This window comes from Ochotona curzoniae, unplaced genomic scaffold, assembly GCF_017591425.1.
Source record: "Ochotona curzoniae isolate NIBS_2020 unplaced genomic scaffold, NIBS_Ocur_1.0 contig_430, whole genome shotgun sequence".
Lineage (NCBI taxonomy): Eukaryota > Metazoa > Chordata > Mammalia > Lagomorpha > Ochotonidae > Ochotona > Ochotona curzoniae.
The window spans coordinates 8,939,411-8,966,948 of NW_024466219.1; the positions used below are offsets into that span (position 1 = coordinate 8,939,411).

The 27,538-nt window shown below is 39.1% G+C and overlaps 1 protein-coding gene across 1 annotated transcript; it reads left to right on the forward strand.

Moving 5' to 3' along the window:
- Positions 1-26,076, forward strand: LOC121160089 (complement factor H-related protein 1-like). The gene is made up of 9 exons (XM_040985776.1): positions 1-58; positions 5,439-5,633; positions 6,738-6,914; positions 9,260-9,433; positions 13,569-13,763; positions 14,494-14,670; positions 17,829-18,005; positions 24,978-25,160; positions 25,862-26,076. Exons 1-9 carry the CDS (start codon positions 1-3, stop codon positions 26,074-26,076), a joined length of 1,551 nt encoding a protein of 516 aa, XP_040841710.1.
- Positions 26,077-27,538: the final 1,462 nt, after the last annotated feature.

The window sequence follows — 27,538 nt, forward strand, 5'->3', positions numbered from 1 at the left end:
ATGTTCACCTTAATCAATGTCATGCTCATGTTAGGTGTTCCTGCTGTCATTGGACAAGGTGAGTTGAAAGCAGCTTCATTTTCAAATGTATTGATGGGGGGAGCATGATTGGGGTGTGTGTGTGTGTTTGTGTATAAATAACTGGATGAGAATGTCTGAATGAAGGTTCATAATATAACTCAGCTGTATGATAATGCTTCCAATGCACATTTAGTAAGAAGAAAACAAAATGGAAAAAAGGTGAAAATTGATGAAAGACACACCATATGTGATTTGGAGAGGAATTAAATTATGAAAATCTACATATATCAAACTTCAAATTGTTAAGGCAAAGAGAGTGTAATTTTGCCTAGCCCTGAAATGTCACATAAGATGTTTGCAAAAGATTTCACTTTCAAAATTTGTGTACTTAACATTTTAAGTACCATTATAACGTCAGATGTAACATAAAGATTTAGGTGTCACCCAAGAACAAAAACCTTGTAAATAAAATAACACTATACCCAGCACAATGACTCCGATTGCTAATGCTCCCCTTTATGCATTCCTTGCATCCCATGTACTTGTTGATTTGTGTCCCAGCAGCACCATTTCTGTCCAGCTCCCTGCTTGTGGCCAGGAAAGCAGTAGAAGATGGCACAAAGCCTTTAAGGACCCTGCACCTTCATGGGAGACCAGAAAGAAACTTCTGGTTTCTGAGTACTTGTGCCATCTTAAACTACTGTTTTCAGGTATATTAGCAGAGATTGGAAGTGGAGCAGCCCAGTCTCCAATGGGCACCCATTTGGGTTGCATGCACCCAAGGTGGTGGCTTAACCAGCTAAATTATAGCACAGGCCTGGACTTTCTTTCTTTTTTTTTTTTTCAAGAAAGGTGTTGCGATATCAGACATCTTTTTCAAGCAAGTTATGATGCTTTCTTTGCTGTTGCTGCTGTAATCCTTATTTGGTGTCTTTTGATTGGACTTTAAAATAATATCATCTCTAGCTGGGGTCTTAATTGGCTGATTTCCTATGTGTTAGTTTTAGAGATCTAAAACAATCATGACTAATATATTAATGTCCAACAAAATTCTAACATCACATGATAACTGTATTTTAATTTGTTTACTTTAACCCACTCTTTAATACAATTGTAAACACAGACATTTGTAATTGTAACACATGTTGATCAAAGTAGTCACTATTACATAATCCAGTTGTTAGGCTTTAAAATGCACTTAAAGTACTTACAGTTCTTAATGTTGCTACACGCAGCTAATTCCACCAGCCAAGTTCTCTTTTCATGATTAGTTTACCACTAGCCCAAATCCCAGACACGGTGTGATATTAGGAGGTCCTTTTTCCCAATGGGGTAGGATCAGGGACATGGACAGATGGGAGGGAAAGAAGAAGGGACATGTCTCCTACCATGGTGGCAGGATGGGGACTGGCAGCACAAGAGTAACCAACCATAAGGTACAGGGTGGAGGAGGCCACAGAGAGCCAGGAGAAGAGGGGAAAGAGAGAGGGAAGGGAAGGGCGGGGCTGTGTGAGCTGTGTGCCCCAAGGACCAGTGACTGAGGTTACCTGAGCCGCAGGGTGGTGGGAAGGGGCTGGGGGAGGCACTGGGAGAGACTGGGGAGCCGGATTCTCAGGTAAGGCGCCAGCTTACGTCTGATTGGTGGATAAGCAGAACTGGGTGAATTTCACAAGCTGTGGGGAAGGGGAAGCAAGAAAGGGCGCGGGGACCAAGGTGGGATGTTCGAATCACTCCTCACACTGATTGATATATTAAAATAAAATGAAACAAAATGAAGTATTAATAAAAATAGAAATTCCGGCCATATACACAGGGAGGATCTTAAGGCTACACTCTCATGCTCAGTGAGGCCTTTTTTCAAAAGTAAGCATTGCTAAGGATGAAAATATCAACCTGTCAAAATGTTTAATTACATTTATGATAATATATCCATTTATTCATATTTTACATATAAATGGATAACACAATTATGCACATTGTTTTGAGCTCCCTGGGATTTCACTGTGGCACATACTGCAATGTGTTTAGCTGCTCCCAATCTACATTCTGCCCCACAGGGATCCAGAGTCTCCCTTTTGGGTGGTTCTGGTATCTCTCTGGGGTTCTAGGGCACACCTCCAGCTGTGGGGTGCCCTCTGATCTTTGAATTGGTCCTTCAACCTGTATCACTCCACAGCTGCTCTCTCTCTAGAGGCTCATTCCACAAGGCCTTGCCCACCCTGTCCTGGGGCTTGATCAATTAGGGGCCCGTGGGCTTCATAGTCATGCAGAAGGTGCCTGTTCCCACCAGGAGTCTGCCTGTTCCTGTTCTCTTGATATCGATTTCGAATTCACTCAGATTTTGTCTGTCTGTGGAGATGCCTTTCTGTTGCTCTCCTGTGTTCACCTTCCTCTTGGGTGGCTGGCTGCAACTTCAGATGTTTTCAGTAATTTCTCCTTGTTGTTTCTTTTTTCCCTCAGTTGGTCCCCAGGGAGCTTCGTTCACCCAGCCCAGGGACTTTCTTTCTTTAACTCTTGATTCAACCCAATTTCGTCTGCGAGTTCTCTCTGCTCGCTCAGCTACACTTGCATACCCTGTTCAGCCATCTTTCCCGCTCTTAATTAATATTTATCTATATATTTGAACGACAGAGTCAGAGAGAGAGAGAGAGAAAGAGAGAGAGACTAAGAGAGCGTGAGGAAGATCTTCCTCTACTTCACTCTTCAAATTGCTACAACAGTCAGAGCCGGGCTGCACCCGGATAGGAAGCCAGGAACTTCCCCCACATCTCACAGCTGAGAGTGCAAGGAGCTCAAGCACTTGGAATATCTTCCACTCTCCTGCCGGGTGCACTAATAGGGAGCTGGATCACAAACAGAGCAGCCAGGACTCAAACAGGCACCAATAGTGCATGCTGGTGCTGAAGGCAGGGTCATACGTGTATGTAACAACACCAGTCCTTAAACTTCTTAACACACTTTTTGCTTATCAGGAATCTGATGTCTGGTGGCAACTGAAAAGATAAATAAAAAAGAAACATCACAGTAAGTTACATAAATTAAACTCTTCACAAGGGTTTTTAACACAACCCTTAACAAGAATGAGAAAAACTCATGTGTGCTCAAGGTGATGGTAGGAACAAAACGCTGGGTACGATCAGTGTTTGCTTTGAGCAATGGACAAGGAAGTGAGCTACAGACATCTGAATGGATTCCAGGAATACCAAATGTCCTCCATACATTTTTAGTCTAAATTATAATATGATCCTAACATGGATGATTATGTAACATTTCTACAAATGTGGCATGTATAGTATTTGAAATATAGCCTATCAGGATTAAATCTGGTAACTCATAGACAACAGACTCGAGTTGGCACTAAACAATAGTAAAGCTACACAGGCATAAGGGGGGAATCAGGAGTGATCCTGACAGCCTCTTAACAGGAGGTCATGCGTATGGAGCAGGGGGGAGACCCTGTAGTGGAGCAGGTGGACAGGAGGAGGCTTGTATCCCAACCCTGAACACTCACAGATCCCCACCAAGGACTATCAACATGGACACCAAGGACTACATCCCAACTGCTAAGGAGACCACGGGGAAGAGGAGTGCCTTCAGAGGCTGTGAACTCTGAGGTCACCCACCCCCATCTGGAGCCTCCACAGGGGATGGAAGAAGTCCAAACTCTGCTGTGTAGAAACCAGTGTCATTGGAATGACGGCCAGGAGCCCTGAGCGATCTACAGAATCAGAAGCATAATAAACTTCCTTCGGGACTAGGGAGGCGAGCTTTCTCTGGTCCTTGCCTAGCTCTGGCTTTGGATTCCCACCCTCCCTTGCGGTGACCATTAGGATCGCTCCAGTAACCCCTCAAAACAAATGAAGATGCATACAAACAAAGAAAAAACCTAGAATGGACAGATAACAACAAGGAAAGTTTAGAATCAGACAGGAAATGGTCAGCGTGTATTCACGCATACCTCACTAGGTGGGAACCAAAGATTAGTTACGCCTCACTGGGTTATTAAAGATTTCTCTGCACACACCACTAAAAAAAAATGTTCTGTTCCTAAACTGATGACACATGTCTTGCTAGTTATAAGCCAGTTCAGACCATCTGAAAAACAACCAAGTTCATGCTTCAACACTATAAACAGCTAAATACTAAAGTGAAAATAGACACGAGACAGCTGAATAGTAATCTATTGCCATTTTGAGGTGTATAGAACCCGGTTGAAAATAAACCAAAATTGAAATGTGTATGAAGAAGTCACAGGATGTAGCTAAGAACCTGCCTTTTCCTATTAACGTATTAGTTAATCAATACCATGTCAATTAATGCCATAATGTTGTAAATTGTTGTTGATGTTTTGTTGGGGCTTTTAATTGATTGAGAATGTTATTTGTCCTTGAGCTTTCTTGTAAGATTATTTTATACTTTTTGCATTTTTTATGTAGGCACAGATTTCCTTAAACTTTCTTCCTTTAATTAACATACTATTTATTTGAAAGGCAGAGTTTATACACTAGAGAGAGAGAGAGAGAGAGAGTCGTAGAGAACAAGAGAGTTGGAAAGATCATATCAGTATGCTCAACAAATTGCCACAACAACCAGAGCTGGGCCAGACCCAAGTCAGAGGCTAAAACATTCCGCCACTTCTCCCAACTGAGTGTGCAAGGTTCATACACTTGGACTGTCCTCCACCCTTCTCCCAGGTGCACAAGCAGGGAGCTAGAACAGAAACAGAGCAGCCAGGACTGAAACCTGCACCATGCAGGATGCAAGTTCTGAAGGTAGAGGCTTACCTGTATGTAACAACACCAGGGCCTGAACTTCCTTTCTAACATTCTTTTTTCTCTGTCCCATAAGTTTTTGAAATGTTGTGTGTTATAGTAATGGGAAAAATGTTTGGGTGTTTCTCTGTTTTGTTACATTGTCTGAAATAAGTTGAAAAACATAATACTTAAAACAAAACCAAATAAAATGCTATTTCGATACATTGATTTTCTCTGAGAAAAGAGAGGGCCCTGATTTCTGGTGACAATGGAAAAGAAAAAAAAGTGGTAGGAACATAGACTGAGAACTGAATCTTCATCACTTTACAAGCAGTCTTAACCAGACCCTTAATGCGAATGAGGAAACCTCATATGTGCTCAAGGCACTGGCATTGTGTTTTTACCAATTTGCTCTGAAAAATTCTCGCTCGTTTCCCTGTCTTGTGATCAATAAGACACAGTTATAGTTTCACTAGCAGAGACCCTTCACATACCTCAGGCATCTGAATGCTGTGACCTGGCTGGTTTTAGAAACCTTAATGCATGTGGATGTAATTGTGCTAGTAAGAGAATATAACAGGTTGATCAACAGATTCATCTCTGTTATGATTGTTCCATAAGGTAAAAGCTAATATCTGCTGTCTTTGTGTTTCTCATTGCAAGTGAAACCTTGTGATTTTCCACACATAAATCATGGTCGTCTATATTATGAAGACAGATATAAATCATACTTCCCAGCATCCATAGGACAGCGTTATAGCTATTACTGTGACAACAACTTTATGACTGCTTCAAATTCATACTGGGATTACCTTTATTGCACCAAAGATGGATGGATACCACAAGTGCCATGCCTCAGTAAGTACATGTCTTACCTGTTCTGTGTGTGTGAATACTGCAGAGTGCAGAAAGAAGAGCACATACATGATTGCAACGAAGTCTTTTGTGTGTAAAATAATACTAAATAAGGTGGCCTTTGTCTCACGGTGAAGGCACCAGTGGGTCACCGGCTTCCTGATTCAGTGTCCACTTGGAGTCCTGGTTCTGTTCACAGTTCCAGCTTCCTGTTCATGTGCATCTCTGGAGACAGGGGTACATGGCTCAAGTAGCTGGGCCCATTTCACCCCTGAGGCAGAGTTGTATTGGGTTTCCAGCTCCTGAATTCATTCTTGCTCATTCTCACCTGTTGCAAGTATTTGAAGAGTGAGCCATGGATAAATCTCCAACCTCTTTGTTTCTCTCTCCCTCTTTGTTCTTTCTCTATTTTGTTCTCAAATAAATAAACATATTGATGAATACAAAAAATAATATAAAGGAAGAATTCTACAAAAATCCCATTCCTAATAGTTTTTCTCTATAATGAGAATCTTTTCATAAATACATGACAAATGGGCCTGGAGCCATAGTTAGTGGCTTGGGTTAACGCCTGCATGTGTTGGAATCCCATATTGGTACTAGCTCATGTTTTGCTGCTCCACTTCCTATTCAGCTCCTTGCTTTTGGCCTGGGAGAGCAGTAGGGACAGCTAGGGCTTTAGAACCCTGTACCTGTGTGGGAGACCAGGAAGAAGCTCCTGGCTCTTGGTTTGAGATCAGCTCAACTCCAGCTTTTGCAGCCACATTGGTGATGAACCAGCAAATGGAGAATTTTTCTGTCTGCCCTTTTCTCTGTAAATCTGATTTCCAATGGAAACAAATTAATCTTTTAAAAGAAGACAAATATTTTGTGCAAGAATTTCTATATCTTTTATGCATAATGTAATTATGAAAGCCAATGATATATAACATGGAATATTGATTTTCTGTTAAACATTTGGCAGAACTTCTAGTCTAGTTTTTAATATCACATATGCTTATCACATATCACATATGCTTATGTTTTCTGCTTTCAGTTATATAAAATTGATATTAACTTATGATCTTGAACAAACTCGTATTCTTAACTTCTTTTTATGATTCTCAGGAAAATGCACTTTATATTTTGTGGAAAATGGAAAAGATTCACCTAGGGAAAGAACATATTGGCAGAATCAATCTGTAAATGTTGACTGTCATCGAGGATATAGTCTTCCAAATGGGCAGACCAACATTACATGTACAGAGAATGGCTGGTCCCCTCCTCCTAAATGCCTACGTGTCAGTAAGTACACTGTCCTGAGACCCTGGTATGTTCACCATGTCCTGATCACCTTCTCCATTAACGGTGGCACAATGATTATATCATCTTCTTGATTTGTTTCTCAGGTGTTAATTGTTACACAAATCAGGTGGAACAAGCATATTGTTATGTAGACAACACTTAACAATGCATTAGAAGGCTTTGGATACAATATTTGCCTATTATATAGATAGTGTACATCAGGGGCTGGTGTTGTAGCAAAGTGGATTGTGTTGGCAAAGTAGCACCACTTTGATGCTATCATCCACATAGAGATGCGGGTTGGAGTCCTGGCTGTTCGACTTGCAATCCAACCCAGGATAATGTGCTTGAGAAAGCAGCAGCAGATGGTCTGAGTTCTTGGACCCTTTAACCCCTGTGGATACCCTAAACCTAAAGAGAATTTCATGACCTGGTTTTAGGCTGGCCCAGCCTCAGTCGTGCAAGCTGTGTGAGGATTGAACCAGTGAATGAAAAGATCCCTCTAGCTCTCTCCTGCTATGTCATTCTTGCTCTCTGGCTCTCTTGCTGTCATTCTCAGTAAAGAAGTTAAACTCTGGCTTCCAAAAAAACTTGCTTATCAGGCAGAACAAGTATATATATGTTGTCAACTTTATATAAACATACATACACATATATACAAACACACACACACATATATACACAAAAATTGGCAATGCATTAGAAGGCTTTGAATATAACTCTTACTGTTACATAGAAGGTGTATTTTAGGGGCTGGCATTGTGGCAAACTTGGTTGCTTTGATGCTATTATTTGCATATGGATATGCCTTAATGTCCTGGCTGTTCCACATCCAAACCCACCCATGAAAATGTGCTTGAGTAAGCAGTAGCAGATGGTCTGAGTTCCTGGGCCCTTTAACGTTTGTGGATAAACTAAACAAGTTTTGGTTCCTGGATGGCAATTGATCCCGTTCTGTCTCTAACTTTCTAACTCTGGCTTTCAAATATATAAAATGAATCTTTCCAAAAAATATATACATTCAAGATCACTCAATGTATTTCAAATGAGCACAGAATTGTAATTCAAAATAAAAAATAATACATTCATAGCAAAAATAACATTCATGCATGTAAGTACTTTTCCCTGGACAATTTCTCCAGCATACATCACTGGCTGGGTTTTTCTGTGACATGATGTGCATTCTGCCCTGGAAGGTTTCCTGTAACGGCTGTACCAGTACACATGTCTGTCTGCATTTCTTACTGTGCTTGCCAATTGCTGAGGGAAGTCCCAGGTTACTATTTAAGGAAGAGAGGCTATGAAGAGTTGTATCTTTATAGTGTGAATGTGCATTTCTTCCTACTTAAGTCTAAATTGAGACGGTCAATGGAAGTTAATGAAAACTATGGAATTGAGTCTGTTGATTTCCTAAATTTGTCTTTTTGAGGGTTTTGATGTTTAAGAAACTTAACCATTGTACATATTATTCTTTTTTTCAATTCTATGTGTTCCTTTCTGTGGTTTGTATTTTTGCTTTAATGCATATTGTTAATGGAACTCTTAAACCTTAATAGAAAATTATAAGTATTTTTATAATCCATCCATTTTCTCTAAAGCAGTATTTCTCTTCAAGATTTTAAAAAATTCAAGCATTGTTTTTTTTTATTTTAAGAACCTAAATGTTATTTTCTTTTTCATGTATTTATTGCTTTTTGAGGACATTTTAATGCAAGCTACTAGTCAAAATTTCTTTTCTAATAAAATAGGAAAATCAACATTTTCTCAGTATCTGTAATGTACCTTTCTAAAAATGTGCCAAAATAATTATATAATAGTTATTACTCTGAACATTCTATATTACACTGTCTATAAGACTCTTTCCAAAAGTGTTCTATAGACTTGTAGATGTATTCACATGCACGTACAAACAGCTACTAATGTTCGTCTTTATCACTCGCTTTCTGAGCGGATGTATGCCTATGATCTCTATATATTTTTGAACATCTCTCAACATACTTTCAAATAACCCAATTACTAGTGACAACAGCAGAAACCAAGGGGGAGAAGGAAGCAGAAGGAAGAGTTGACATTATATGTTTTGAGTCACAGCAGGTGGAAACATCCTGACGTCCGTGTTGGCTTTGGAGAAAGATTAGGAATCCAGGAGGCACAGATACATGTGGAGACAAACATGGTGAAGGAAATTTTGAGTGATAATGTCGGGTGAATATGAAGATATACACATTTACATGTCAATTTGTGATGTGCCAATTTAAATAACATCAGCTTTTAAATTTTTGTGTAGTTGATTGATTTGTCTGACATTGATTTCTACATTCTTCACATACTCCTTTTGTTTTCAGATGAAGGATGTGATGTCCCTCATATTCCAAATGGCTCCTACTCACCTGAAAGGATTGAACACAGAACTGGAGATGAAATCACTTATGAGTGTAAAGAAGGTTTTTATCCTTCCACTCGAGGAACTAGAGCAATATGCACACGTGCAGGCTGGGTGCCTCGTCCAAGATGCAGCTGTAAGTTCCCTTACAATGTTTATCATTTGCTCAAATATGCAAATTAAGAATGAAATATTACAAGTAACCTAAATGTCCTAATATACTCCCCCCCAATTTCTTTGTTTTAATGTGTTAAAAGGAGCACTTTGTGCTTTAAATGGTTTGATTCAGCAAAGCAATTGTTATAACTACCTACTAAAAGCTTTGATGTTCACACAATTCTTATTCTCTGTATACTGTCAATAGAATACAAAGCACCAATTGAAGAAAATGTGTGATATCTGTCATTTTTCATTGGGTGTGCTTCATTTAGCATAATGATGTCCAGTTGCATCCATTTTGCTACGAAAGACAGGATCTTTCTTTCTTTCTTTCTTTCTTTCTTTCTTTCTTTCTTTCTTTCTTTCTTTCTTTCTTTCTTTCTTTCTCTCTCTCTCTGTCTTTCTTTCTTTTTTACTAATAATTAACTAATATTCTGGTTGTATATATTCTACATTTCTTTATGCAAAGGATGATAGACACCACACAAGTTGATTCCATGTCTCAGCTATTGTGAACTAAAGTGCCAGAAATGTGAGAGTCGTGTAACACTTTCATAGTTCCAGGAGTGGGGTAGATGAGTTCTGTCTGTGATAGATCTAATTCCAGTTTCCTGAGCACTCTAGACTGTCTTCCATAATGGTTGTACCAGATTACACTTCCACCAATAATGGATTAGGGTGTCCTATTTCCTCACTAGAATTTGTTATGCTTTTCATTTTTGGAAAAATAGCCACTCTAAGTGTGGTGACATATTACTTCCCTGTGGTTTTGGTTTGAGTTTCCTAATGGCTAGTGATCCTGAGCGTTGTCTGATTTATCCGGTTGGCCATGTGTATTTCATGCTTTGAAAAGTGTCTGTTCATTTTCTTTGACCATTCCTTAACTGGATTGTTTGTTATCAATTATACTTTGCCAGTACTTGCTTCCATTGTGTCAGTTGCCTCTTTGCTCTGTGGATTTTTTCCTTTGTTATGCAGCATTTTCTTATCTTGATCTAAATGATCTTGTCTATTTTGTTTGTTTGTTTTGTTTGTACTTATGGGTGTCTTATCTAAGACGACTTTGCTTAGGCCAATATTTTGTAGAAATCCCTCCAATTTTTTTTTTTTTTATTCCTCTAGAAATTCGGTGAATTCAGGACTAAGGTCTAGGTCTTGGATTCATTGTGAGTTGATTTTTGTGTGAGGTATTAAGATCTTGTTTCAAACCTCTCTATGTGGAAGCCCAATATTCACAGCATACTTGTGGAAGAGGATATTGTCTATCCAGGGAGTATGTAAAGCTCATTTCTCAAGGAGTAGTGGGTTGTAGATGTGTACATTAATTTCTGAGGTTTCTGCTATAACCCATTGTCCATATAGCTATTTTGCGCTCCTATCAGCCTGTTTTGATTATAACTGCACTGTGATATGTCTTGACATCTGATGTTATAATGCCTCCACTTTATTTCTTTTATTTAAGATTGCTTTGGCCTTTCTGGGTCTTTTGTGTTTCCCTATGAATTTTAGATTTCCTTTTTTCATATTTATTTATTGTTAATGCAAAGTCAAATATACAGAGAGGAGGGCAGACAGAGAGGAAGATCTTCTGCCCGATGATTCATTCCCCAAGTGATTGCAATGGCCGGTGCTGCGCTGATTCAAAGCCAGGAGCCAGGAACTTCCTCCTGGTCTCCCACGTGGGGGCAGGGTCCTAAGGCTCTGGCACATCCTCAACTGCTCTCCCAACCCACAGGCAGGGAGCTGGATGGGAAATGGAGCTTCCGGGATTAGAACCAGAACCCTTATGGGTTCCAGGCAAGTTCAAGTCAAGCACTTTAGCAGCTAGGCCACCGCTGAGCCCTGAACTTTAGATTTCTTTTTCTAGTTCTCTGAAGAATGTCCTTGGCCCTTTGATTCTGATTGAATTGAATCTATGAAACACTGCAAGAAATATGGATATTTTGAAAACATTAATTCTGCCAATTCATTAATGTGAAATCTTTTTTCCGTCTATGTGTGTGTGTCTTCTATTTATTCCATTAATTTTGTATAGTTCTCATTGTAATCATCCTGGTTAAATTTGTCCAAGAGCATATAAGATTTTTGGTAACTGTTGTAAATCAGAATTGTCTTGCAAGTTATTTCTTAGCATAAGCATAATTGTGCATATAAAACTGCTGGTGATTTTTGTGCATTGATTTTTATATCCTGAAACTTTGCTAAACTCTCTTATGGGTTTTAATCGTTTCTACTAGTGGAGTAGTTTGGTTTTCCTGTCAGAAGGATTAAATCATCTGTAAACAGGTATAATTTGACATTTCCTTCCCATTTTGTATTCCACTCGTTCTGGTTAAAATCCCAGAAATATACTAAATATTGGTGGTAAAATCTTGATGATTGTCTGATTCTGGATCATAGTGGGAATTCTTCCTGCTTTTCTGCAGTTTATTGACTGATTCTGATTGTGATTTGTCATAATCATTGAATTTGTTGAAATATGTTCCTTAATATCATGGTTTATACCATGGAAGCATTTAATCAGATGCTTTCTCTGCCTCTATTAAGATAATCATATGATTTTGTCTTTTATTTTGTTGATATCATATGCCATTTTTACTGATTTTGAACTGTGCCTGTCACAACTGATAATTGTTTTAGTAGATGATTACTTTGATGTTTTATTGGATTCCATTTGCTACTACATTGCTGTGGGATTTTAAATCTGTTTTCATTAGGGGTACAGGTGTATAGCTCATTTTTTGTTGTATCTTTTACTTGGAATTAAGATAATGTTCACCAAATGGAATGAATTTTGAAGGCTTCTCTAACTTTCTGTTACTTTGAGTAGATTAAGTTGAGTTGAGATTAGTTGTACTTTTGTAGTATTGGTTTTATTTTTCATTTCTGATTTTACTAGTTTGAACCTTCCTTTCTTTTTTGGTAACATTTGTCATTGTTTTGGCAGTTCTACCCGTTTCAAAAAAACCATATCTCATTTTACTAATATTTTGTACAATATATCTTTTCTTAAAAAAATATTCTCAATTTTTAATTTATTTCCTCCTCTTAATTTTGAATTTTTGTTGTCCTTTTTTCTCTCGGTCTTTGAGGTGTCCTGTAAAATTATTTATATGATTCCTGTCTCCGTTTTGATATAGGGACTAATTTCTGAAACTTTCTTCTTTTAATAAACATTTATATATTCATTTGAAAGGCAGTGTTAGAGAGAGAGAGAGAGAGATGTAGAGACCAAGAGTGTGGGAAAGATGTTTCTGATTCATTCACCAAATTGCCACAAAGGGCAGAGCTGGAACAGATGCAAGTCAAAGTTCAGGAGCTGCCTCCAGACCTGCCAGTTGAGTGGGCAGGAACCCATGAACTTGGGCCATCCTCCACCCTTCTCCTAGGTGCACTAGTAGGGACCAGGATCACAAACAGAGGAGTGGTCATGACTCAAACACCAATAGAGGATGCTGGTGCTGAAGGCAGAGCCTTACTGTTATGTAAGAACACTGGCCCCAAAACTTCCTTCTTAACACAATGTTTGCTCTGTTTATAAGGTTGATATGTTATGTATCATGACCAAGGGAAATTTCTTGTGTGTTTTTCCTGATCATTACAAACTCTGAAAAAAACAGAAAATTGAAAGAGTGAAGTCAATACAAAATGCTATCTGTACATTGAATTTTTCTGAGAAAAGACAGGGTCCAGATTTCTGATGACAACTGAACAGAAAACAATAATAAGATAGGAACTAACAGGTAAGATACACACACACACATCTCTTAACAAAGATTCTTAAACATATCTAAAAAGACAACGAAGAAAATCTCATATGTACTCAAGGCAATGGTATTGTTTCTGTCTGTACCCATTTGTTCTGAATAATTTTTACAAATTTCCATGTCATGAGATCAAAAAGTCACAGTTACACCTTCATTGATAGAGACCGTTCACATACCTCAGGCATCTGAATTCTGTGACCTGGCTGGTCCTAGAAACCTTAATGCATGTGTATGTAATTGTGCTAGTAAGAGAATATAACAGGTTGATCAACAGATTCATCTCTGTTATGATTGTTCCATAAGGTAAAAGCTAATATCTGCTGTCTTTGTGTTTCTCATTGCAAGTGAAACCTTGTGATTTTCCACACATAAATCATGGTCGTCTATATTATGAAACGAGATTTAAACCATACTTCCCAGTATCCATAGGACAGCGTTATAGCTATTACTGTGACAACAACTTTGTGACTGCTTCAGATTCATACTGGGATTACCTTTATTGCACCAAAGATGGATGGATACCACAAGTGCCATGCCTCAGTAAGTACATGTCTTACCTGTTCTGTGTGTGTGAATACTGCAGAGTGCAGAAAGAAGAGCACATACATGATTGCAACGAAGTCTTATGTGTGTAAAATAATACTAAATAAGGTGGCCTTTGTCTCACGGTGAAGGCACCAGTGGGTCACCGGCTTCCTGATTCAGTGTCCACTTGGAGCCCTGGTTCTGTTCATAGTTCCAGCTTCCTGTTCATGTGCATCTCTGGAGACAGGGGTGAATGGCTCAAGTAGCTGGGCCCATTTCACCCCTGTGGCAGATTTGTATTGGGTTTCCAGCTCCTGAATTCATTCTTGCTCATTCTCAGCTGTTGCAAGTATTTGAAGAGTGAGCCATGGATAAATCTCCAACCTGCTTCTCTCTCTCTCACTCCTCTTTCTTTCTCTGTCATGTTCCCAATTAAGTGGACTGATAAATAGTAAAAAAAATAGAGAGTAAACTACAAGAAAAATTTTAGCAGGTTTTTTATGTTTTGGAAACGTTCTGAAAAATATTACAAGGGTTTTACAAGAATTTCAGTATCTTTTATGCATATTGTAATATAAAAGCTAATGATACATAAAGTGGAATATTGGTCTTCTCTTAAACATTGGGTAGCAATTTTACTTTTTGTTAATCACACATGATTTTTGGCTGCTTGTGATTTCTCATTTCAATATAATAAAAACATTTTGACCTAATTAATATTCTTATTTTGAAATGTGACTCTCAGGAAAATGTACTTTCAAAAATGTGGAAAATGGAAAAGATCCATCTAGAGAAAGAACATATTTTCAACATCAATCTGTGAATGTTGAGTGCTATCCAGGATATAGTCTTCCAAATGGGCAGACCAACATTACATGTACAGAGGATGGCTGGTCCCCTCACCCCAAATGCATTCGTGCCAGTAAGTAAACTTTTTCTTTCTTAAAGACTGACTTCTTTTTAATTGGAAAGACAGACTAGATTTAAGGAGAGGAGCAGTTGTAGATAGTTCTTCTACCCACTGAATCACTCTCCAATTTGCCACAATGGATTTAGCTGAGCCAACACAAAGCCAGGACCCAGGAGCTTCTTCCAGACCTTCCATGTGTGTACAGGTTCTGCAGTTTTGGGCCACTCTCTATTTTTTTCCCATGCCACATGCAGGGAGCTGGATGGGTTGTGGAGTGATCAGGACATGAACTGGCACCCATGTGGGAACCAGGCACTTACAAGGTGAGAACTTAGCCATTGAGCCATCATGCAGGGCCCTAAGTAAACTGTTCTAAGACCCCAGTATGTTAGTCATTTCCTGAAAATGATCTCCATTAGCTGGTCAATGGTTTCATCACCTTCCTGATTTGATTTTCAGGTATTTTTTAGTGGTTATACAAGTCTGCTTATTAGGTAGAATAAGTACATGGATTTAACTGAGAATGCATTAAAAGACTTTGGATAATGTTACATATAAAGTGCGCTTCTGGGCTGCAGTTGCAGCAAGGTAGTTTGCCTTGGCATGGTAGCATCACCTTGATGCTATCATCTGCATCGAGATGTGATTGGGACTTGGTTCTTTCACTTCCGGTCTAACCCATGGTAATATGCTCGGGAAAGTACAGCAGACATTCTGAGTTCCCGGGCCCTTTAAGCCCCTGTGGAAAACCTAAAAAAATTTTGTGGTTCCTGGCTATGGGTTGGCCCATCCTCAATCATTATAAACCATGTGAGGATGAACCAGGGGAGGGAAAGAGCTCTCTCGCTTTCTTGGTATCTCTCTCTTGTATGTCACTGTCTGGCTTGTTGGCTCTCATACTCTTACTCTCTTTCTCAGAGAGTCTAATTTTGGCTTTCAGATACATAAAACGAATAGTTTCAGAAAACATGTATGTTTCGGCGCGCATGGTACCCTGGTGCTTAAGTCCTCACCTTGCACGTGGCACAAACTTACATGGGCACCAGTTCATGCCCAGGCTGCTTTAGTGCCTATCCAGCTCTCTGCTTGTGGGCTGGGAAAGCCATAGGGGATGGCCCCAAACCTTGGGTCCCTGCACCCATGTGGGAGACCCAGAAGAAGCTCCTGGCTGCTGGCTTTGAATGGATTAGCTGCAGCCACTGCGGCCACCTTGTGCGTGAATCAACAGGCTAATGTTTGTCCTCTTCTCTAATTCTCTGGGCAACTCTAACTTTCCAATAAAAATAGATAATGAAAAATACATTAATGATCAATCAGTTGACTCAAAATGAACATGGATTTTAAATCTGTAATAGAAAATTACACAATAATGGCAAAAAATAACATTCATGCATTTAAGTATTATTCCCAGTAGTATTTCTCCAGCATACATAACCAGAATGAGTTTTTCTGGGACATGATGCACATTCTGCCCTATCCTGCCTCCCATAATGGCTGTACCAGTACATGTGCCTGTCTGCATTTCCTTGCTGTTCTTCTTCCTTTTTTTTTTTTTTAAGATTTATTCATTTTTATTGCAAAGGCAGGTATACAGAGAGGAGGAGAGACAGAGAGGAAGATATTTTGTCTGATGATTCACTCCCCAAGTGAGCGCAATGGCTGGTGCTGTGCCGATCTGAAGCATGGAGCCAGAAACCTTCTGCAGGTCTCCCGTGTGTGTAGGGTCTCAAGGCTTTGGGCCGTCCTTGACTGCTTTCCCAGACCACAAGTGTGGAGCTGGATGGGAAGCAGGGCCACCGGGATTAGAACTGGCAGCCATATGGGATCCCAGCGCATGCAAGCCAAGGACTTTAACCATCACACTATCACACCAGGCTCCCTTGTTGTTCTTGATAATGGTTGAGGGATATCCCAGGTTACTATTTACAGAAAGAATGGTTCTAAAGTGTTATACCTTTGCAGTGTGAATGTGTAATTCTTTCTACTTGAGTTGAAGATGACAATGTCAATGAAAGTTAATCTAATCTATGGGAGCAAGTTTGATGATTTTCTAAATTTACATGGTTAAGGGTTTTAATGTTTAAGAAACTTGGTCATTGTGAATGTTAATCTTCTTTCAATTGTATGTATTGCTATATGTTGTTTCCTGTGGTTTGTATTTTTCTTTGTTTTAATATATATATTACTAATAGAAACTTTCTACCTTATTGCAAAATTGTAAGTATGCTTATACTGAATATGTTTTTTTCTACAGAAATATTTCTCTTAATAAATTTCATTGATAAGTACCCAGAAGTTAACTCTTTTATTCACTATTAGAAAGTGAGATATATGGATAGGGGGATAGACAGAGAAGAAGATTTTATGTGCACTGAATCACTCCCCAAGTGGCCGCAAAAGCCAGAGCTGAACCGATCAGAAACCGGGAGGCAGGGGCTTCTTCTGAGTCTCCCACACAAGCGCAGGGTCGCAAAGCCTTGGGCTGTCCTCTATGACTTTTCCAGGCCACAAAACTGAGTGTAAACTTTTCAATTAGTAATTAGCATATGTATGTGAGGACTACAGCGTGACAATTCAATGTGTGTTTACGATGTGCGCTGACAAAGTCAATACAACCAGCATTTGCGTTTTTCTAAAATTACTTCATGATTGGAGCCTTGGAACTCCTTTTTTCTGTTTGCTCATAAAATATCTAATATGTTATTTTAAGCTGTTTATTTTATCCTGGCCCAGTCCCCGATTTGTAGCTATCTTAATAGCAAAGCAGTGATAGAATGAGCTATTTCTTTTCCCCTCTTTCTCCCACTTTCACACTCCTCTCTCCCTCTTTCTCACCCCAGTGTGTCACTGTCATTCTGCCATTCAAACGCATAAATAAATCTGCACCAAAAAAATAAAGAAATATACACTGACTACCAAGGGAGGAAGATACTTGCACTTTTAGAAGGAGAAAAGGAGAAGTTATTTAATGAGGTACACTTTAAAATCTACCAAAAATTGCAGTCTTACCTTGGACAAACAGTGTATGAATGGACACAAACACAATGTTTCATAACAGATTACCTGCTGATTTTAAATATCCCTTTGAACCATGGTTGCTTATGCCTTGATGGGCTATTAAACATAAAGGCTAAACTGAGATGAGATCCCTTTTTTCCCTGTTTTTCTAGATGTTTCATGTGTGAATCCACCCACTGTAGAAAATGCTATTATAATATCCCCTAAGATGGCAAGGTACCTGTCTGGGCATAAAGTACGTTATGAATGTAATAGTCCTTTTGAAATATTTGGAGAAGCAGAAGTCATGTGTCACAATGGAGCCTGGACAGAAGCACCTCAATGCAAAGGTACAGTACCATATTTCTCCAAATGTGCAAGAGAATGCAGTAGGAATAAAAATGCTGATATAAATAAAGTGGAGCAGTTCTTTTGCAATCAATAAAGTGATTGAATAAAATAAAAGGAATTAAATTCTTTTCTCATGAATAGAATCAAGAAATATGACATGCTTTTCCATGAAACTTTCAATTAGTTTAAAGGCACATGGTATCTGGGAAAATTCCTTTCCTTAAATGTAGTAATGCTCAGTTGTTACCTGGGGAGTATATTCACAAAATACAGATTATGTCCACTCTACAGGCCTAGCAGATATCCACCATGGTATGAGGCGTAGGCTGTTGTGAATAATCACAGAATATGTTACAAACATGGGCATTTCCACATATCATTTGTAGTTGAACATAAGTAACTTAGAGTCAGAGCTGTGGCTTAGCAAATAGAGTTATCGCTTGCAGTGCTGGCATCCCATTCGGCACCTTTTTGAGTGTTAGATATTCTGCTTCGAGTCCAGCTCCCCATCGACTCACCAGGGAAAGTGCTTTGTGCCTGCACGCATTGGGAGAAACAGGATAAACTCCTAGTGCCTGCTGAAGCCTGGCCCAGCCCTTGATGTTGTGGCCTTCCAGGGAGTAAGGCAAGAAATGAACAATCTGTCTCTCTCTCTCTCTCTCTCTCTCTCTCTCTCTGTTTCTGTGTCTTTCAAATTAGTTAAGTAAACAGTATTAAGAAGAGAGATGATTATAAAACTATCAAATAAATTACTTTACTTCTAAAAAGTATGTTTTCATGGGACACTCATATATTTAAAATTTCAGAAATAAGAAACCCACAATAAACATATTGTCACCCACTTCCATTTAAAAACAATTTTCTGCCTGAAATTTTCTGAATCATTTTCTTTTAATTTATCTATGCTTTCATTGACAGTGATTTTACACAGCTGACATGCAGTTAGGTCTTCTTTAAAAACCTATCTCTGATCGTTTGTGTTTTTAACAAATACATTGAGATTATTTACACATAAAATAATTACTCACATCTGAGGCTTATCTGCCATCCTATTTGTTAGTGTGTATTTCCTCTGTTTCATGGTTCTCTTACCTGTTAATTCACTTCACTGTGAGGAAAGATTTTTAAAAAGTCTGAGTATCTGTAGTGTTTTCAGAAGTGTGTTTCTACCCCAGTTTTAAATTACTGCTCTAAATATTGCATTTGTAAGTACCTTATTCCCTGTTAATGTTTATGTAGTACAGGCAAGTTGTAGTATGGAAATCTGACTTCCATTTAGATCTACTAACCTTTCCACATGTGAACTGCAAACGACTTTAGTGTTTCTATTACATGTGTTGAGCAATATAGAGCATGATATAATTTTGCTTCAAACACCAAACGTAATTTAATGAGTCCATAAGGAAAATGACAATTCAATCTTTACCCCTCTTTTTTTCCCATCCAACTCCTTCTTGCTCCCTCCTGAAGTATCTTTCAAATGTAGTCTCAACTCTAAGGGTTTCTTTGGTTGTTATTTAAAAATAGTGTTCTGGATACAAATTATCTTAGCTTTTATTTGCTTGAGGATGTCTTTTGTCTTTATGCCTTTCCATCTTTTTCTGGAGAATGATGTACTTGCATATAGAACTTGGGGTTGACAGCTCAGTTCCTTTAGCACTAGAAAAAACATGCTTTGTGGCTTCCATGGTGATTGATAAGTTATATATAGCTTCTAGACACTATTTCCACTTTTCTTTCTTTTTAAATTAAATTTATTTTGTTTGATGATGATAACATGCTTCACCAGGGAAGGAAGAATTGAGGGTTAGGAAAAGTGGGTGAAATCATTGTTTCCTAATTCTCCATTTTTTTCTTGACCCTGGGGGATGGGGAGAGATAAAGCGGGAAGCCACATCCAGCCTCCCAAATATCCCAGTACCCAGATATGGGGAACTACCACCTGATGCCAACCCAGGGACCTGCTATACTGCATAATCTGAGGATTCTGACCAAGTGCTTTGGAGTTCTGAAATGCTCTTGATTTCACCAATCCAAGGATGAGGCAACCCTCCCAAATCATTAGCTGCCAGAGTCGAGCCCTGCCTCCATTCACCCAGGTTTTTGTGGCCGTTGTTTGCTGGGGTAGTTGTCCAATTTGCAGTGTTTTCTTTCTTCTGCGACAGTATCAAATGGGCTGCCATATTCTGCATGTACATCAGGGTCTGCCTCCACTACTATGCCTTTTTCAACTGTGGGCAGGTCCAAGGACCAGGTTCAGGTGGCATCAGCTCTGCTGGATTCCCTGCTGCCAGGGCTCATGAACCCAGCACCACTGCTCTGGCAGGCCAAAGGACCAGGACTTGGACCAAGTAACCTGAGTCCCACTGGATCTCCCTCCCTCAGCACTCACAAACACAGAAACCACCTCACAGGCAGGCCCTTTGGACCCAGGTCTGGTGACCTGAGCCCCACCAGATCCCCCACCATTAGGGCTCATGAACACAGCACCCACCTGGCATTCAGGCCCAAGGACCCAAGCCTGGTGATCCCAATCCTGGGGCTCAGACACCCAGCGCCCACTAAACCCAGGTTGACGTGGCTTGCCTACCTCAGCATCCACTACCACATTGCCCCTGGCTAGCTTTGTGGCCTGATCTGGCCCCTCCTACACCTTCTCCTGGTTCTCAGATCAGCCAGTCCTTCCACTATGACACATTTTGTCACAAATATCACTTAGTTTTTTCTATTTGGAATTCACTCAGTTTCTTGAGCATGTGGTAGTATGTTATTATTATTATTACTTTATGATACAGTATGATACAGTTTCATAGTTCTTGGGATTTCCCTTACCCGTTCCTTAAATTCCCTCCCCCACCCTCACTGAATTCCCCTATATTATATTATAGTATAGTTCTTCATAAACAGCCATATGTTCATCATTGTGGGCATGGGTATTGGCAAAGAGTCCAGCATATTGTCAAGGTACAGTTAACAGTTTCATTGGGAATCCATCCGTCAGCTGGAAGTAGAGATGAATACTGCATTGTATCCTTACATCTGGATATGATTTGAGCATACAAAATCAATAACAGGAAGGAAAATAGAAATTTACAATGCCATGAAGTTAAATAACATGCTACTGGATATGAACTCTCCATTATACAGTTAATGTACATCCCTTAAATGAAAAACCACAACGTAACTTCAACAACAGGAAGAAAAAAAGAAATTAAGAATATCATGAGGTTAAACAACATGGTACTGATTGACTAATGTGTCACTGAAGAAATGAAAAAGAAAATCAAGAAACATCTTGAAGAAAATGATGCTACTGTATGATCTATGAGTCCCTGAAAATTTAATGGGAGAGCATTTTTGAGAAATGAAACTAAAAAAACCCCATGAGATACAGTTTTCATTGATTTTTGTTGGTGAGAGATGTCTCCTGTAGGCAACAAATAGATGGGATTTGTTTTTTTTAATCTAGTCTACTAATCTATGATTTTTGATTGATGAGTTTAAGCCATTTACATGCAGGGTTAATATGAATGGGTGGTTATTTGGTCCTGTCATTTTAGGAATGGGTTGTTAATTGATTTAATCTTTTGTTGTTATTTTACCGGGATGTTCTTCGCATTTGCCATTGGTTTTTGTGGGTGCTATCCCTCTTCTCTATCAAGAGAATATCTTGATAGAATATCATTTGTAGGGCAGGTTTGGAAGAGGCATATTCTTTTAACTTTTCTTTACTGTGGAAGAATTTTATTTCATTTCCAAAGGCAAAGGAAAGCTATGCTGGATACATTATCCTGGACTGACAATTTTTGCTTTTAAAATCTGGAATATGTCACTCCATTCTCTACAGGCCTGTATGGTTTCATCTGAGAGGTCAGCTGTGAATTGAATTTTAATTCCTTATATGTCAGTTGATTTTTTCCACGTGCATATTTAAGGACCTTTTGCTTATGTTCCATTGAAGATAGCTTGATGATCATGTCTCATGGTAAAGATCACTTCTGATCAACCCTGTTGGGAGTTCTGTGCCCCTCCTTGATGTTATTTCCTAACTCTTTCTCTAGATTAGAGAAATTTCTCCTTATTATCTCATTAAATACATTTTTAAACCTAGCTTCTCTTTCTTCACCTTCAGGGACTCCCTAACTCTAACATTTGGCTGTTTAATAGAGTCTTTCAATTCTTGAATACTGTTTTTTTGCTTGATTCAGCTCTGCTTCCAGTTTTTTGTTTGTTTCTCCCTGGTGACAGGAAAATATCTTCTGATTCTGAGGCTCTTGCTTCATTCATTCTATTCTGAAAACTCCCCATTGTACTTTTAATTTGCTCCACTATATACTTAATTTCTGATACATTGGCTTTCATTTGACTCATTTCCAGTATGACATATTCCTTAAATTATTTGAAAGCCTACTTTACATGCTTCTCATTGTTGGTAAGAAGCTTTAGTGTTTTGAATTCCTTTTCCTCCATTTTCTTGATGTATTCCTCAGTTAACTCTGAGTTTGGCAAAGCTTTTGCTGTTTTGCAAGGGAGTTTTCAGTAACATTCATGTGCCTCTGTCTTTTCTCTAGGTCACTGTACTTCTGTTTACTAGAACTTCTCCTTGGGGCAAGTTTCTCTTTGTTCGCAGTCACTTGCACCACTCCCTCCAAGAAGTTGCTGGTCTGGGTTCTTATGTTAGACTCTTACCATCATCTCTGTAGCCCCAGCTCCTGGCTCGCCACTTTCTACTTCCTGTGTTATGCTGAGGCTACACCATTGTCTGTACAACCTTTCTCCCACTTCTGGTTGGAGCAGGTCCTAGGATTAGGCAGACACCAGGTGTCCAAAATAGCTAGATTGTTGATGTTGTTGATCTTGCCAGAAACTGTTGACCATTAGACTTGAGGACCACACAGACCTATTTTGGCCCCATACAATTGCAAAGTCAGTAGTATTTTCCCCTTGGAACCAGTGCAAGGCACTGAGCTCAGTGAGTTTGCTCCTTGCTCAGTGCATGCACAGCTCAATTTATTCCCTGCAGTCCCTGCAGTTTTTCCACACTGTGCAAAATAACACATGAACTACTATAGTTCTTGATCTGCTGGCCATGAGGCCTGAGGGCTACCTGAACCTGTTTTGGATGGAACCTGTAGAATGCCACATTGTTGCAGTTCATTGAGACAGAAATGAGTTTATTCCTGGCTCAGTGCTTGTGCATTCCGTTCCCATTGCCTTTGCCTTCCTATACAAAATGGCACTTGATTCAGCTCTAAGGGGCAGACTAGGCTGTGAAATCCATCCTGCTCTTGCCTCACCCATCTGGGCTCTGCCACTCTGTCTCTGCTCCTTGTCAAATCACACAGATACATAGGAAGGGCAGTTCTTTGTCTGGGTTCACCTCCTGAGCTCGCGGTGAATGCCCCTTTGCACCTGATTGCTGGTGGAGTTCCAGCTTCTGCTGCAGTTCAGATTGCCACTCGCAGAATGCCACTAGGGTATCAGTAACTGCAACACCACACTGTTGTGTCCCCTCTTTTCCCATGTCTGTCAGTCTCCAAGTACCCCTCTGCTGTCGTTCTGTCCTCTTCTATTTGCTGGAATGTGCCCTCTCTGCTTCACACTGGCCAGTACTCTGCATCTGTTTAAATGTGTCCTTACCCTACTCTGCCATCTTGATTCTCTGATTATGTGAGAGTATGTCTTGTGCTCAACTTATCAATATTGGTAGTTTTAATTTGCTAATAGTTTTACTTCTGTGAAAAAGTCACAAAACACTCTGCTTAAGTTTTCATAAAGTTAACATCTTACATACTGTTATGCATTTGTGAGAACTAAGAAATAGCTCTAGAATTTTTAGAGTATCAAATCTGGAAAGCCAGGAATTTGCACCGCCATCATCATCATTAATATTATTAGTATCAGCATTTAGTATCAATATTCATAATTTGTATTTCCTTTTACACTCTGCTTCCATTTATATATTCTTTCCATTTTATTATTTAATGTTTTTCCTATATTTTCTTTGAAAGTAACTGAAGTTCAGTTTTCACTTATTTATTTAATTGGTTTTTGGTTTTGTTTTGGTTTTTATATTGGATAATTTCTTTTGCTTTGTCCTCCAGTTCATAGATTTATTCTTCCATGAAAGTTTAATCTACTATGATGCCCATCTATGGAAATCATTTTTTTAAAAAAAGTCGTATTCTTGGGTTCATGTCTATAAATTCTATTGTATTTTTGAAAATGCTATCAGTTTCAACATCTGACATCTCAGTGTTGTATCTTCACTTGTGAAGTTTTCCAGGCCCTTTGAAAAGGAATTTAATATTTTACGTTTAATATGAGGTACAGGGATCAACTAGCTCATCCCTCAGAACTCACGGTTGGGGCTGGGCCACACTGAATCCAGGAGTCTGACACTCCATCCAGGTCCGCTGAATGGGTAGCAGGGACCCTCATGTTTGAGCCATCAAGCTGCTGCTTCTAGGCTGAATATTAGCAGGAATCCAGAAGTGGGAGAAGAGCCTGGACATGAACCCAGGCACTCTGCCACGACATTCCAACACACAGGGTTGAACACAGAACACAAAGGGCACACTGCTATGTTGTCAATGAGTCCTGAAGTCCCTAGCCAAATGGAATTCTCTGCCAGCCTTAGAACCACTCTCGTTCTCTCTCTCTTTTTTCTCTTCCCCCTCCCTGCTTTTCTCCCCTCCTCCGCCCTTCCCTCCCTGCTGCTTCTGTCCCTCCCCTCTCCTATTCTGTCACTCTGCCTATCAAGTAAATACAATGAACCATTAAAAAGACCTGATACATGTAGTTTAGTTTATGTGATGAAACTTCTTTCATAAAACATTTTCTTAATCACAAAATCTCAAGTTTCTTGATATCATATATCATGCAGAATTTTTCTTTGGATTATTTTAAATTAACCAGTAGTTTGACTTGATGTCTCAATAGTTCCTTTTTTAAAAAAAAATTTGTTTTAGATTTTACAGGAAAATGTGGACCTCCTCCCCCAATTGAAAATGGGGACATTACTTCATTCCCATGGCAAGCGTATCCTCATGGTTCATCGGTGGAGTATCAATGCCAGTCCATGTACAAGCTTGAGGGGGAAAAGAAAATAACGTGTAGAAATGGGAACTGGGGGAAACCACCTAGATGCTTACGTGAGTGCTTTAACATTCTCATGAGTTCTGGGAAAATTGGTGAAATGAACATAAAATCATGCTGATTGCAATAGAAGGTCTACAGATTAATGAAAACAATTATGCTGAGTCCTTGACACCAAGTATTTATATGTGAAGAGATGAAGCTGAGAAAAGTTTCCAATTTTTATATTTCATTTTACAATTTTTAGCAGAAAAGTGGCATGTATTTGCAGCGTACACACTGATGATTTGACGTAATATAATGCAGTGCTTCACAACAATCAGATTCACACATTCCTCACCACCCACAGTTACCGTTGTGCCCTCATGAACATTCCATGAGCAGTGTGTAGTTGGCAGCGGGTTTCATGCTAAAGTCTCTAAACGTATACTCTCCTATAAAATTTGAAGGAATTAATGCATTATTATTAACTAACATCACCATGCTGTTTATTAGAAGATTTTAAAGGCAGAGCTTTTAATATGTCATTGAAATGTACCTTTAATGTTAATATCTGTTATCAAACACCATTTTTTTCATAAATTGCAGTGTTTTAGCAACTTATTTTACATATTTGATATAATGTTTAGCAGACTTTATTTGTAAATGATTATAACAAAGACTTCCTAAGAATTGTTTAACAGTCAACTTGAATTCTGTAAGACTGGAGAAGATTTATGTGTCATAGAGTGTTTTCTGTTCATTTTTTTACTTTCAGGTGCATGTGTCATAACAGAAGAAATCATGGAAAAACATAACATAACGCTTAAGAGTGGAGAAAAACAAAAGGTTTATGCTGAAACAGGAGATGTTGTTGAATTTAAATGTATGCAGGGCTATCTTCCCACCACTTCTCAGTCCTTTCAAGTAACATGCTCTGACGGCCAGTTGGAATACCCCCGGTGTGATAAAAACTCCAAGATGTTAGTATAAGTAAAATATTCAACTTTACTCAGAATTTCTTGTAATCTAATCCTCAATTTTATTTTTCAAGTTTTTGTGTAGCCGACTTTTACTCTTCATTAAGATTTTACCTTGATCTTAATCTGTAATTGCAGGTTTACAGTCTAATGCCACTTTTTATTCCCTGAGGATTTGCCAATACCTGGGCTGAGCCAAGTGGAAACTAGGAGGCAGTAATGCAATCCTGTCTCCCACATGTGTGTCAGGAGCCCAAATGCTTGGTCCGTCAGGTGCTGCCTCTGATGTACATTAGTTAGAAGCTGAGTTGAAAACACAGAGTTGGGGATGCTATGATACAGGGTGTGGGCCTCCCCGTGCTGAGCATCACACTTTCTGAAAGTACAGCATTACACTGAGCTGAACCAGGAGCAGGAATGTCGCCTAGGGGTGAAGACCTAATGGGTTGGATACCTGTGTTCCATGTTAGAGTCCCTGGATCCGTTCCTGATTCCAGCTTCCTGCTAATGCCCTCACTGGGGGGCAGCAGAAGATGGTTCAGCTGGTTAGGTCCCTGTCACTTACGTAGGAAACCTGGGTTGATTTCACACTCCCTGAGCTGTTGCCTTTGTGAATGTCTGGGCACTGAGCTGTGGATCAGAGCTCCATGTCTATGTGTCTGCCTTGCCAATAAACAAATAAAAGTTGGTGTTGGAAAATGTTTTGTGTCCTTTTCTAAAGTATCTGTGGTGTGAAACAAGATGTCATTACTTTATGGCCTCTGACCTTTACTCACTAAAACCCTCAAATCTTTCTACATAGCTTCTGAGGGACATATGGGACTCTTTGACACAGAAATAGAAAATATATTGTCTTCATTTTCAAAATTGTAACACAAACATCTGAAAAACTCAATGGTCTCACGTTGCTAATGAAAAAATAGCCATTACTATTAACTATCAGCACATGAATGTATTAGGTACTATGTGATAAATCTACTTCTAGAAGTCGTCAATCTAGCAGAATGAAATAAATCACACCTAAAACTACAATGAGCACATGACTCTCATAACGAACAGAAAAATGACAAAGATCTAGTAAGTTATGACACACTTGAAAGACGTTGTGTCCTAATTTAATATGTAATGTTTAAAAGCATTTTCAGGAAAGGAGGAAAAATAGATGACAATTGCTTGTGCTTTAGAGTTCTGAAGACAGGAGCTGTTTAATTCCCTTAACAAAGAATCAGTGCAAGAATTGGAGGATGTCATTGCAGAATTCCACCAAATGTAGGGAACATCAAATCTTCCCAAATTGTCCACAAAATAATTAGCAAAGAATATTTGCAGATGTATTTTATCAAAAACCAAAAAGCACAGTGAGAAACTGCAGCAGAAGTGTAGAGTTGAAAACAAAATGGCGAAACATTGCTAATTGCTAACTGCAATACTTTTTGCTTTCATATCTTCTCTTTTAGACTGCAAGCGTGCAGGCC

Bases quoted from the DNA above. Each gene is read 5' to 3' on its own strand.
- LOC121160089 (XM_040985776.1), top strand. From the start codon at position 1: ATGTTCACCTTAATCAATGTCATGCTCATGTTAGGTGTTCCTGCTGTC. The intron at 6,915-9,259 runs GTAAGTACACTG...TTTTGTTTTCAG, and splicing joins TCCTAAATGCCTACGTGTCA to ATGAAGGATGTGATGTCCCT. The intron at 9,434-13,568 runs GTAAGTTCCCTT...TCTCATTGCAAG, and splicing joins GCCTCGTCCAAGATGCAGCT to TGAAACCTTGTGATTTTCCA.